This window comes from Oryx dammah, unplaced genomic scaffold (genome assembly GCF_014754425.2).
Source record: "Oryx dammah isolate SB20612 unplaced genomic scaffold, SCBI_Odam_1.1 HiC_scaffold_2, whole genome shotgun sequence".
In the NCBI taxonomy this organism is placed as follows: domain Eukaryota; kingdom Metazoa; phylum Chordata; class Mammalia; order Artiodactyla; family Bovidae; genus Oryx; species Oryx dammah.
This window is the reverse complement of record NW_024070186.1, coordinates 18,004,778-18,018,942: the sequence shown is the minus strand read 5'-3', so window position 1 is coordinate 18,018,942 and position 14,165 is coordinate 18,004,778. Positions and strand designations below refer to the sequence as shown.

General features: G+C 35.5%; 1 protein-coding gene across 1 annotated transcript in view; it reads right to left on the bottom strand.

Annotated features, from left to right (window-relative positions):
• BRWD1 (bromodomain and WD repeat domain containing 1) overlaps positions 1 to 14,165 on the bottom strand; it is a 123,813-nt gene that overhangs the window by 40,475 nt on the left and 69,173 nt on the right. The window contains exons 21-27 of the mRNA XM_040232432.1: positions 13,251 to 13,379; positions 9,292 to 9,386; positions 6,417 to 6,606; positions 4,657 to 4,782; positions 4,456 to 4,563; positions 1,998 to 2,122; positions 1,283 to 1,365 (exon numbers count right to left, since the gene is read on the bottom strand). Coding sequence (XP_040088366.1) covers positions 1,283 to 1,365; positions 1,998 to 2,122; positions 4,456 to 4,563; positions 4,657 to 4,782; positions 6,417 to 6,606; positions 9,292 to 9,386; positions 13,251 to 13,379 — 856 coding nt within the window. The remainder of the gene's footprint in view (positions 1 to 1,282; positions 1,366 to 1,997; positions 2,123 to 4,455; positions 4,564 to 4,656; positions 4,783 to 6,416; positions 6,607 to 9,291; positions 9,387 to 13,250; positions 13,380 to 14,165) is intronic.

Sequence of the window (14,165 nt, the reverse complement as noted above, 5' to 3'; positions counted from 1 at the left end):
AATATTTTTAATCTTAAAATAAGTCATTCCTCTTGTAGAGAATCAAGCTTAAAAATTTTTTTTAATGGGCATCTTATTGAAACAGAATGAGAGCTTATAATTTACACATTATGGGGGTTGAAAAACAGAAACAGCTAGGAACTATCAAGTTCTTTGGGACTTGGCTGTACAATGTTAACTTCCATATATTCCAGTTGTCTGGTTTTTGCTGTTTTTGGTGCTTAGATGTTCTTCTTCAAGAAAACTTTCATCTCCTCAGTCCCCAAAATAACCCTGGTTACCTGAGTGGACATTACCATTAAACTAGGCTACCAAGAGAAGTCATATTATCTGATAAGATTTCATTTCAAATAAGGACTCAGGGAATTTATCTAATATTTACCTATTTGTATTGCCTGTAGAAAAAGGTAACAGAAATTAGAAAAATTAATGAGGTCTTAGCATCATTTATGAATGTGTCCATGAGCTGACACAGTGGAGGTAGAACAGAGTATTTCACTAAAACTGATAAATAGAGAATGAGCTGTTCTAGGTGCCTGAAGTCAATACATGAGTTCCCCAGATAGCACTGCATACTGAACAGCAATGCATGCAAACCTGTGAAACAGCTATGACAGGTGCTGGCCTAATGAGAGTAGTCAATACATCCTGTGGAGATTAGTCACCATAGAAGTCTAAGCCAGCCAGCCCACTGGCCTGCTTTAAACGGTCACCACAAAAACAACATTCAAACCACATTCACATACCCACACTGAAAGTTAGTGCCTACATTTAAGTGATTTTATTTGTCCACCTATATAATTCATGGTTATAAAATATCAATTTTATACAAATTTTTAATTTTTTAAAGGAATAGTTTTCTCAAGGCAATCTATTTAAGTCTAGGTTGATATAGTATCAAAGACAAAATATTCTCGTATACCAGAACACTGTCAGTGTAACATCTGCATCATTTTTCAACTTTCTGATTGTTTTATATCAGAGGTAATTTTATGGATTATACCAGTGTCACATAACAGGTGGAGATAATGCAGTGTAGACCAGTCTGAAAGGAAATAAGAGGTCTACTCTAGCCTATAATCAAGGAGTAAGAAATCATTCTTCTGAAATGTCACATATCATACCAATCCCTAAGCAAAATATACTTAGCAGTCACTTATATTTCTTTCCAGAATTTACATTTTTCCATCCTCCATAATAAACAGCACCACAACCGAAAATTCCTATCAATGAGAGATTAATTTCTCAGAGTATACATAAAATCCAAAAAGAACAGACTTACAAGACTGCCAATTCCTCTGTCTTGCTTCATCATAAAACTGACGCAAGACAAGAAAGTCAATAACATCTGGCATGTCATGGTATCTAAACAAAAATAAAAGATTGTTACATTTCCTTCATAGCAGGTTATAGTCCAGAACAACAGTGTCCAAAGAAAATACAATGGGGCCCATATTTGTAGTTTTTAATTTTCCACTAGCCTTATTAAAGTAAAAAGAAACCAGTGAAATTAATTTTAAGTGTATTTCATTTAACCCAATATATCCTAAATATTGTTTTACCAAATAATTAATACAAAATAATGAAATATTTTACGTTCTTCAAGCCTTCAAAATCCAGTGTGGAAACTTACACCACACTCAATTCAAATTAGCAACAGTTCAAGGTCCCAGCAGCCACATCTGGCTGACAGCTACCATATTGGATGGCACAGGTTTAGAAAATTATTCTAACATTTTCTGAAAAACAAATGTAGATGCCATCTCCACTACATGCCAGAATTCTCTACACATGTAAGTGGCAAGGAAAATGCAATCAACACACTCCAGCCTAGTGGCCACTGCAGACCCAGGATTTTTACTTCTATGGGGTCCCCTCTATCAGAACTATAGCTCACACCTGTGCTGCACCCTGCAGCTGAATGGAAAGGACATGCTAACCAGGCAGGAGGGAAAATCTAAATTTAAGTAACTCCATTTTTAAAATATAACATGTACCTAATAGAGAAAGATTTGTCCATAAGTTTTCCAGTTGCAGGATCTATAAATGCTAGTTTGAGGCAACAAAGTGTAGGGGGTCCAACCTCATATCGTATTCCAACTATTTTGACCAATTCTTGATCCTGTAACAGATATTTTAAAAACGATATATGGTTAAAATAAAGCAATTCCTCAAGATGATAATTCTCCACATATTCCCAAATTAAGTCAGCTCACAATTCAGGATTTCAAACCAGACAAGGAATTTATCATTAATTACAGTCATTTTTTGCTATATCTTCACATCTTTTTGAAGGTATATTTAAACATTTTCTAATGTAAGCAATATGCTAGCTTTAGAAAAAACACAACAAAAGTATAAGGAGGAGGACACAAATCATCCATCAGCTCAGTATCTAAAGACAACCACTATATACCATCAGAACTCCTTCTGACTTTCTTCTCTTTCTAGAGACACATTTTCATTTACATAATTTTGTATTATGCAAATCAAAATATATAAGCATTTGGCTTACTATTCTTCAAAAATTTGATATTAAATTTCAACCTGATACATTGCCATAAATATTTGTTTATATAAAGATCTACTGTGTGTTGTGAGCTGCTCCAGGCAGTTTGGGTAAGTGAGACAGGCAACAGGAGAGGTTCCTATTGTGAGAGAGCATCCTACTCATTAATGAGCCTTCTCCCAATATCTGCTTCCTTAATGCTAACAGTATGAGATCATTCATCCACTTATTCACTGCACAAAATGTTATAATATGCCAAACAAAGTGCTAAAAGTACAGCTGATTCTCATTATCTGCAACATTCTTATTATTCTACAGGGCCACTTAAAACAGGGAATCAGTGACTTCACAGTGAATACTGAACCACTGCTCCTAAAGGGAAAACAAGCTCACGTTGATACAAGTCATAACATTTCAGTCACCTAATTAATATAGTATCTTGTGTAATGTGAATCTCGGTGTTAAAAAAACCTCCTTTAATATACGTGCTGAGTCATTAACACTGGACTCACGGCCAACAGCACTATGACTCATGTCTCAGTGAAGCTACTCTAACACAGACCTTCTACCTAAGGTACATCATCACTTTCTTGTGCTTAGTTACACAAGACAGTACTTGAGCACTATGTTTGGGGACCATTTTAAACAGCATGTCACCAACAAAAAAGCACAAAAATGTGAAAAAAATTTAATGTGGTGAATAAAATGAAAAGAACACTTATTTACAACATGAAAACTCAAAAGAAGCTCATCTTGTTCAACCTCAGCTAAGAAACATGTTAGGCGGGCAAATCAAATTTTTTGCCAAGCTATGCACGTCTGCAAATGACTAGAAAGCATCTTGCATATTGATTCTGGTGTTACAAATAGTATACAGTGAATAGGCAAGTTGCAAATAAAAATTCACGAAAAATGAGAATCAACTGTCCTCAGGTACACAGTAATAAGTAAAAGAGATATACATCTCAAGGTATCTTAAAGCCAACTGCACAGAAGCAGAGTTTATTCACCTTCCACAGTTAATGAAAGTATTCAAAAATATGAAGTATAAAAAATAAAAATTACCTCTAATACTATTCTACATTTATTTTGGTTGACCCCATGTCTTTAAAATTTTTTTGTAACTAAAACTGTAATTTCACATCCCGTATTTTCCTCTTACTGGCGAAAATGTAACATTCATTTAACAAATACTTTACAACTTTCAGTTACATAGTGGGCTCTACATAGTAGCCAAATATAGAAACATATCATGATTTGGTTCCTTCAGTATTGTGGGATATTTGGATTTTTTACTAATTTTTGGCTTTTATAAACAGTGATACGCAATTACCTTGTTCATAAATTTGTATGCACTTTTGGTTCTTTCCTAAATTACCAAAAGTAAAATCACTGATTTTAAAGGTGTAAATATTTTCAGTTTTAATTCTAATTACCAAGATACCTTCTAGGGAGCCTGGACTTGTTTCTTGCACCTTTATCACCAAGCTGAATAACTATTAATAAACCAAAACCTTTGCTGCTACTTGTTAGAACATGACATTTTTCTTTAAATGTTAAAAATATGTATACAAAGTACAGAGAAGCTAAAGTTTTTCCTGTACTTTATTATGCATGTCACTGAAACTTTTTTTACCGATTTTTTTGTTTGTTTGCTTTTTGGAGACTTGCACTTCTTCTGAAAATCTGTCCTGGGTACAAGCATTTTAAGATTAATGGTAATATAGTCAAGATACCTTCCAGCAGTATACAGAGTTTCCACCAATAAGCATATCTTCTGACTAGACCTTAATGCTTAGCAGGTTAACAGCAAAAATGTTTTTAAGGTGGAAATTAATGGAAAGATAGTAATATGGTATGCCTCCAGAGTGTTTCTTAAATGGATTTACAAATAACTACATATGTATGTGCTAAATGTTTAAGACTTCATAATGCCATCATCTTACCCTAAGATCCATTTTTCTCCATGGCTCCTTGTTAGGATTCAGTTCATAAATGTTATTTCTTCTGACAGCCTCAATATAAGCTTCATGACCCTGTCGAAAATATATTACCTACAAAAGGGAAACAGATATTTAAAAATAAATACCTAAGAGTAATTTAATTTTATGATACATATCCATATTTTTAAACTCTGTAACTCTCACCTCATCACCCATTTGAGGAACAAAAGGAGATTTTCGAAGTGTGGTGTCAGTTATCCAAACTGGAGGATGAAATTCATATAAATGTTCCACGTCTGCAAGCTCTGCCTGAGTCATCCTCCGCAAATTCTGCCAAGGGGAAGAGTACAAAGTTTAATAAGATAGAAAGTGGCAGCATGCACTGTTTAATTGAAAACAAAAGACTTTGGCTGTTTTTAAGCATGTCACCTAATGATTAGTTTCTAATAGCATATATATTTGGTTCATACACACACAGGAACATTATCAGTTGTATAAGCATTGTAGATCTACCGAGCCCTTTCCTCCTGAATTTCTAACAGATTCTTCACAGCACTCACATTACATTCTATGAAATGGGGCTAATTTCCAACTAAACCCTCTCCAACAACCCTCTTCAACACACTAAGCCTGCTTTGCCAAGACTCCACAGTGAATTCTACCACAGACTAATTATCTCAGGCAGTCTCCTCTGGATTTGAGGTTTTGAGACTGGTAATTTCACATATGATTTCACTTACATGTGCAATTTAAAAGATGACACAAATGCACTTTTATACAACAGAAACAGATTCACACAGGCAGATAACAGACTTGTGGCTGTCAAGGGGAAGGGAGGGATGGGATGGGAGTCTGGGGTTAGTGGAGGCAAGCTATTATGTATAGGATGAATAAACAACAGGTCTACTGTAGAGCACAGAGGACTATATTCAACATTCTGTGATAAACCATAATGGAAGAAAAGTTTTTTAAAAAGGAGACTGGTAATTTTAAAACAGAACCACAAATTCTGATACTCTTCCTTTCCTCTTTAACAGGTGGAGCCCAAGTCTCCTCCACTGGAGTGTGGGCTCCAACTCCTTTTAACAAAGAGAAAAAAAGCATAAGTAACAATGGGCAACTTCTTAGCCTAGGTCATAAAAAGTTTAGCCCTTGTTTAATTTTTGTTCCACTTGCTCTGGGGACAATCTGCTACCAAATTAAGAAGACACTCAAGCAGCCCTATGGAGAGACCCATGTGGTGAGGACCTGAGACCACCAGCCAACTACTCCATGAAAAGCTTCAAAGATCCACCTCTAATCAAGACTTCACAACTCTGTGACCCACGCCAATATGATGACTGCAACCTCAAAAGTCAAAAATCAGCTAATCAGTTTCCAAATTCCTGATCATTAAAACATGAAATAACACGTTTGTTGTTTTTAAGATAGGTTTCAAGATGATCTGTTACATAGCAAAAGATAACTAATACAAAGACATAGCACCTTTAAATATTCAACAGGAGCACATGCACTATATGTATAACGAGGTACAGGGATGTTACAATTAGGAGAAAAGTACTAAGATGGAACATGTCAAATGAAAATGGGAAACATGACAATAGCAGACAAAACAAGAAGGCCCTTAAAATGCCTTGAAGTATATTTCTGGTCTTGAAATTGACAGGAGAAAATAAGAGTTATGGTGGGGTTCTGAGCAAAATAGATCTTTCCCTCTGAAGTTACAGATTCAAAAAGGTGTTAAGTGCCAAGTTCAATTCAGAGTAGATTAAATAGTTTTAATAATAAAGAAGCTTTTCCAAAAGTAAGTTTCTATTTTACATTTGACTCCTGATGATACAACATTATCAATCAAAATAATAATAATGAAGGCTCCAAATTCCCAGAGATATCCAATTTCTAAATATGGACAGAAACTATGAAAGTGTAGACAGATGTTATTTTTAAGGGTATACTTTTCGTACCTCTTTTTTAGGCTTATTTTCTTTCTTTCTCTTTCGTCTCCTTTTTGGAGGAGATAAATTCTCAGCAGACATTTCATCCTCTGAACTGCTGCAAAATCGAGTAATTCGTCGTCGAGATGATGTTCGTAAAGGAGGCTGCAGGTGGATGCCTGCGTCGGCTGTCCAATCAGAATACCTAGAGGAAGAGTCACTGGAAAAGGAAAAGTTGTAAGTTGTATGGAACCAGAATCTAAGCCTGAATATCATATTAATCCTACAACCTTAAGAGAGATGGAGACAACAAGGAGGAAAGAAAAGATCCTAGGAAGATTCAACTACCCTCACTATCAACAAATACTGACGTGACCAAAGATCATGAGAAGAGAAAAATCTTCACTGACATTGGAAATTAGAAAAGGACGTAAGCCTGAGTAAATGTTTTTAAGTATAATTTGGATGAGAACTCATGGAAGACAACATCAAGAGCCAACTAATAATTTCCCCTTCCAAAAATGAAGTGTAGTTATGAAAACAGTAGAGACCAGAAGAGCAGCACTTCCCTTAAACTGCAGGAAGTTCAGAAATGGACTAGAAATGTTAACTGGGATGACAGACCTGTCAGTGAGTATACTGAGAAGCACAAGGAAAGCAGAGCCACATCAAACAGAAAGCTGTAAGTGGGCACGGCTTCTTGCCAAGAAGGGGATTCTTTTGATATGAGAAAAGATCCCACAGAGGGACTAGTCTCGGCCTACTCTGGAGCAAAAGCAGAGCCAAATAGGAAACTCAATCTAGAAAACTAGCCCCTGCCAGACTGCCAGCTTTAGCAAACACAGAAGAGGATAAAGACCCTCTAACTGGGGCCATCATTACCCAACCACATACCTCCCAGGCTCCATAAAATCCATATCCAAAAGCTATTTACTATAAATGTTATTTCTGCATTATCTTTTATGCTATAAAAAGAGCTGTTTTAAAAATCTTAAGAGCATGTGCTTTGTGTAATAAAATTCAAGATAAGCTGAATTCAAATATAATGAATACAGACACAGAAAGGCAAGGGTGGTGGTTGCCAGGGTAGGTGGGGTGGAGTGATGAATTGCTGTTCAGTGGGTATATGTCTCAGTATTGCAAGATGAAATGAGCTCTGGAGACTGGGTGCACAACACTGCAAATGTACTTAACACTACCAAACTGTACAGTTAAAAACAGTTACGATGATCCATTTCACGTTCTGTATATTTCCAATTAAAATTAAATAAAAAAGACTGAGCACCAAATAACTGATGCCTTCGAACTGTGGTGCTAGAGAAGACTCTTTTGAGAGTCCCTTGGACAGCAAAGAGATCAAACCAGTCCAATCCTAAAGGAAATCATCCCTGAATACTGACTGGAAGGACTGATTCCAATACGTTGGCCACCTGATGTGAAGAGCCAACTCACTGGAGAAGACTCTGATACTGGGAAAGATTGAAGGCAGCAGGAGAAGAGGGTGACAAGAGGATGAGATGATTGGATGGCATCACTGACTCGATGGACATGAGTTTGAGCAAACTCCAGGATGTCCATCACCATCGAAGGATCGAAGGACAGGGAAGCCTGGGGTTCTACAGTCCACGTGGTCACAAAAAGTTGGACACAACTGAGAGACTACAACAAACAAAACTAAACAAGTATTCTAGAAATCACTCCAGCTCCTAAGCATAATGGAATAAAAGAAGACGAGAAAAGAAGCCAGGAGTATGATATAATAGTCTGTAAAGCAAAGTAAGTATGACATAATAGTCTGTAAAGCAAAGTAAGTATGATATAATAGTCTGTAAAGCAAACTGTATCAATGGAAATTAAAATATTGAGTCATATTTAGGAGAGACAATTTTCTAGACATGGTAACAGAAATAATTACGAAGAGAGAATGATGTCTAGGTTTCTGGTTTGGGCATTTGCCAAGAAAGTTGACATTTATCAAGATGAGAACGGATACTAACACCTTAAGTTCCATGAATTTGGATACCAAAACTAAACAAAAGCTAGTATGTATGATAAAATAATGTTTATATTTTAAGACAGGACAAGGAAAATTCAACATGAAATTATCTCTGTGTGACCGTTTGGGCCTCCCTCCGTAATGAGCAGTGGGCATCAGCATTATATGTTAGCAGAGCCACTCAAAGACGGGAGTACCTGCTCAATAGTAAAATCATTTTTTCTCCTTTCTTCTGACATTAGCAATTTAACTTCTTAAAGGAATAATCTGGTTTCCCAGCTCTGGAGGGGGTCACAGTACTTAGTGCTCACTTTGTACAAGTTGACCTAGACTATGTATCCTTGGTGAGATTTACATACAACAGCAGTATGTCATCCTGATGTACCATCTTTTATCTTGAAAATGCATGTGACTGTGCCTTCAGCTTTCAACAGGCCCAACAGTTCTCAGAGCTTCCTGCGAATCTGCCTCCTGGTTATAATTCTTTGTTTGGCTTGTTGATTAAAATTCCCTTTTTCTTCTTCTTGATTAATTAACTGAATTTCCATCAACATATGCAATAACTAATAATAAATTTAACAGTGATTTTACCATTTAGACTTTGGACATTCCTCTTTATGAATGTAGCCCAAGGCTAAATTGATATTCCGAGTACACATATTTATACTTTGTTTTTTTTAATTTTTTTTATTTACATATTTATACTTTGGCTCATATGTTTTATAGTTAAATAAAATACCCAAAATATTTTCTATAGAAACAACTGTTAATCCAGGTTTTTTTCTCCTTTTAAATGTATTAAAAACCTGACAGATGGAAGCTCTCACATCTTGAATGTCACTCAAGTATGATTCCATTCAAGGTTATGACTAAAACGCTTAGAAGTTTAAAACAAGTAAAAACAGGTACCTTGAACTTTCACTGTCACTTTCACTTCTTCTATCACTTTTCCATTCTTCTTCTTCAGAAGAACAAGAACCTTCACTTTGATCACAAGAAGTCTCCTAATTTGTGGAGGGGAGAAAAATTAAAATCTTGACCTCCTATTTTAAACAACACAAGTCAAGAGAAACCACACAGTTCTTCTAACCAGGTAATAAAATATAGTTAGGTAAACTTAAAACCAAAAGCAAGTGTCTTTACTACATCCCTTTTCTTATCAAAGAATTAGGCAAGAGAAAATATCTGTGAGACTTAACACTACTACTATTTTCAAATAAAAACCTGATATAAGAGACCATTCTCTGAGCAAAGTTAATAAGACGATAATGTAAACGTTCTCAATGTTTCGGACTCAAGCCAGTGTTCAGACATGAGCAGTAGCATCTCGTGCATTCTCAGTTCTCTAATGACATATAATGTTGAGCACCTTTTAGAATGCTTATGTGCTACCTGTATATCTTCTTTAACAAAGTGCCTGTTAGGTCTTTTGTCGATTCTTAAATTCAATTATCTTTTTATTGAATTCTAAGAATACAAGTCCTTTATCAGATATGAGTTTTACAAACATCTTCTCCCAGTCTGTGGCTTGTCTTTTCATTTTCCTAACAGTATTTTTCAGGCTTTTCTATTGTCAGGTTTTTCTTTCATGGATCATGGCACTGGAATAGTATCTAAAATTCATCACACTCAAGGTCATCTAGATTTTTATTATATGTTATCTTTTAGAAATTTTATAATTTTGTATTACATTTACATTAAGTTTATGATAATTTGGAGTTAATTTTTGTGAAACTGTGTCTAGATTTTTTTCCTTTTCTTTTGCATGTGGCTATCCAGTTGTTCCATACCACTTGTTTAAAGACTATGCTTTGTCCATTGAGTGGTCTTTGCTCCTCTGTCAAATGCTAATTGAGTCTATTTGTACTAGTCTATTTCTGGGTTTCTTATTCTGTTCCATTGATCTATTTGTCTATTCTTTCACCAGTACCATGCTGTCTTAAAAACTGTAGATTATTTATAATAAGTCTTAAAGTCAGGTAGTAGCTATAAATCCTGTCCTTTTGTTGCTCTTCAGTATTCTGTTAGTTATTCTAGGTCTTTTTTTTCCCTCCAAACAAACTTCAGAATCTCTTTGCCAATATCCAAAAAATTAACTTGCTGGGACTTTGACTGGGACTGTGTTCATCTTTAGATGACGTTGGGAAGAAATAATATCTTAACACAGATGTGGAGCACAGGAACTTTCATTCACTGGTGATCAGAATATAAAATATAACACAGCCACTATGGGTAACAGATTGGCAATTTCTTACAGAGCTAAAAAGAAACTGACCACAGAGGAAAATTAAACTCACATTACTAAAAAGGGGTCAATGTGAAAAGGCCACATACTTTTTGATCCAACTATATAACATTTTAGAAAAGTCAAAACTATGGAAATGGTAAAAAGATCAATGGTACCCATGGCTCAAGAAGACAGGAAAGTGATGATTAAGTACAGCAGAGCAGGATTTAAGACAATGGAACTATTCTGTATCTTATGGTAGATACCAAACATTATGCATCTGTCACACCCCAGACAGCACAGTGATCCCTAATGTAAACTATAGAATTTAGTTAATGTATAAAACTGGTTCCTCAGTTGTAGCAAGTATACTATACTAAATCAAGATGTCATTAATAGGAAAGAGAAACCATATATGGGGACTATGTGATTTTTTTTAAACCTGAAACTACTCTAACATATAAAGTCTTTAAAGGAAGAGGGGAACAACCGACTAATTTCCACAACCCTAAACAGCTGCAGTCTACTTTAACTACTGGTCTTTGCTACTAAGCAGGTATTTTTTTGTTTTGTTTTCAGCTGTACTGGGTCTTTGTTGCAGCGGCTGCAAGCGGGCTTTCTCTAGTTGTGGCGAGCAGAAGCTACTCTCCAGTCGCAGCGCAAGGGCTTTTCATTGTGGTGGCTTCTCTTGTTGCAGACCACGGGCTCTAGGCACTCACGCTTCAGCAGTTATAGGTCACAGGCTTAGCTTCCCCAAGGCATGTGGGATCTTAGTTCCCTGACCAGGGATCAAACACATGTCCCTTGCACTAGGAAGGCATATTCTTAATCACTGGACTACCAGGGAAGTCCCCTGAAGCAGGTACTTTTAAACTGAGACACAACCTTTTCCTGTAGCAGCCATTAAGTGCATCATAACAGATACTGAAAATGCCAAGGAGAAACAAAACTAAAAGAAAATATCTACTTTGTTCACTTCATTTGAAAATGCAAAGTAAACATATTCTAAAAAAAAAAAATGCTTCTCAAAATGGGAGCCCAATGCCATTCAAGGTGTACAGATTCCTAGGCCTGCCAATCTAGACCAAGTGAACAGAAGTCTGCTTTTTATGTTCAAAACAGACTTCTAAAATAATCACAGGAACAATAAGCTATTAAAATCTACTACCTAGAAACCACACATTCTATGAAAAAATGTTACGTTTTATCTCAGTTAACTCTCAAAACACTTCTGTAAACAAAGGGTTAAGACAAAGCTAATGAAACTTAAGTTTCAGAGGCTTTCAATTTAACTTGTCTATCAAGGCCTTGTGTCTACTTGTAACTTTTGAGTTCTTTTTCTAAAAGATGTCCTTAAGTTAAACAAAATTCAAACTCCCAAAATCCTGGATCTATCCTGCCTATGAGTTTTATACTGTCAAGTCACTACCTGCCCACTAACTAAATAACAATTGTGGACAAGGATGTGAACAAAACTGGCAACTGCATACATCACTGACTGGGAATATAAAATGCAGCCTCTTTGGAAAACAGTGTGGCAATTCCTCCAAAGGTTAACTACAAAGTTACTATATGACCCAGCAAATTGACTACTAGATATAAACCGAAATGGAAATTTATGTCCTAACAAAACCCTGTACATAAATGTTGATAAGCAGCAATATTCACCACAGTCAAAAAGTAGAAGCAGAACTTCCCTGGTGATCCAGTGGTTAAGTATCTGCAGGGGATACCAGTTCAATCCCTGGTGCAGGAAGATTTCACATGCCATGGGGCATCTAAGCCATACACCTAGAGCCTGTGCTCCACAATGAGAGAAGCCACCGCAATGAGAATCCCACATACCACAACGAAGAATAGTCCCTGCTCTCCCCAACGAGAGAAAGCCTGTGCACAGCAGCACAGAACAAGTTTAATTTTTTTTAAAGTAGAAATAATACAAATGCCCACTAGCTGATGAGTGGGTAAATAAACTGCAGTCTATTCCTATAACAGAATATAGGGCAATGAAAAAGAATGAAGTACTAATCTTGCCCTGGAAGCACTGGAAGCAATGGAATCAGCCCTGAAAGCATTAAGTGAAAAAAGCCAGTCACAAGATCATACTGTATGTGTCTATTAAATGAATGTCCAGAATACAAAAATTAACAGGAATAGAAAGATTAGTGGCTGCCAGGGGCAGCCATCCATGGAAGTACTTGCAAATGGGTATAAGGTTTCTTCTTAGGTGATTAAAATATTTTGAAATTAAACAGTGGTGGCAACAGCACAATTTTGTTAATATTCTAAAACCACTGGACATTGTACATGGTATGGTACAAAGGTGTTCAAAATTGTTAGAGAAATTCAAAATGTGAAATTTCATTAATCTCTAGAGAATACTACTGTTGTTAGTTTAGTTGCTAAATCATGTCAGACTTTTTGCAGCCCCATGAACTGTAGCCATTTCCCAGACAAGAATACTGCACTCCAGGGGATCTGCCTGAACCAGGGATCAAACCTACAAGAAATAATAATAATGATGATAAAAATAAAAAATAGAATACTGTATTTTTACATAATTTCAAGGTAGATCAAAGTAAAGATTAAGACATATTATTATTCAAGATAATTTTGTATGTTTTAAAGTTATGAAACTCACATGTCTTATGGAGCTTGAAGATTCATTTCCAGAAGATAACTCAAGCCGTAGATTTCTTCTACCATAATTTGGATATTTACGCCTACATGTCCTCTGTCTAGACTGTGACATCAAAGTCACCGAATCAGACTGAAATACAAATGTGCAGATGAGAATAAACACTTAAATAAGTACAATCTTCAATAAAATATTAATCATTCTATCAAGTCCCTAAAGGATTTAAGGCAAAAATAATAATAGTAAGTTCAAAAAATAAAATATTCTTGAATGGGTATTTTTGCCACATATTGTTAATTAAGATTGGTTGTTTTTTGCTTTTTTGTTTTTAACTTTTAAGATATTTAGACAACATGGCTAAATATAATAAGCACATTAGATCAGCATCTTCCAAACTGCATATTAATGGGTTTACCATAAGATAATAACTATAATCCAAAATAGAAATCACTTTAAAATATTTATCTTAGAAGTGAAACTATATATTCCTATATTATGATGCAGTAACCAATCTTAAGAAGCCAATCTTAAGAAATATATCACTGTGTGAATGCACAGAGAGAAATATCTGAAATGATCCTTAAACAACAATACAACTTATTTTCAGGTTTTAACTTTTTGGATGAATTGTTGTCAGTACTTTTCAGCTGTGCTTGAATTTTTTAAAATACTTTTTAATTAACAAAATAATTAAGTAATCTTTTAAAATCAGCCAAGTAAAATAGCTAGATTGAAAGAGCAGCAGTAGGGGTGAAGGGGGGAGGAACACGCTATTCCTTAAACACTGAAGTCATATATGTCAAAGTACTCCGTTAAAGTATATATTCCCAGAACTGATACACAAATCAATTTTCATGTTAGTGCCATCTGTTTATAACCATGAGGGTGTTTTATCAACATATCCTGGATGATTTTAAA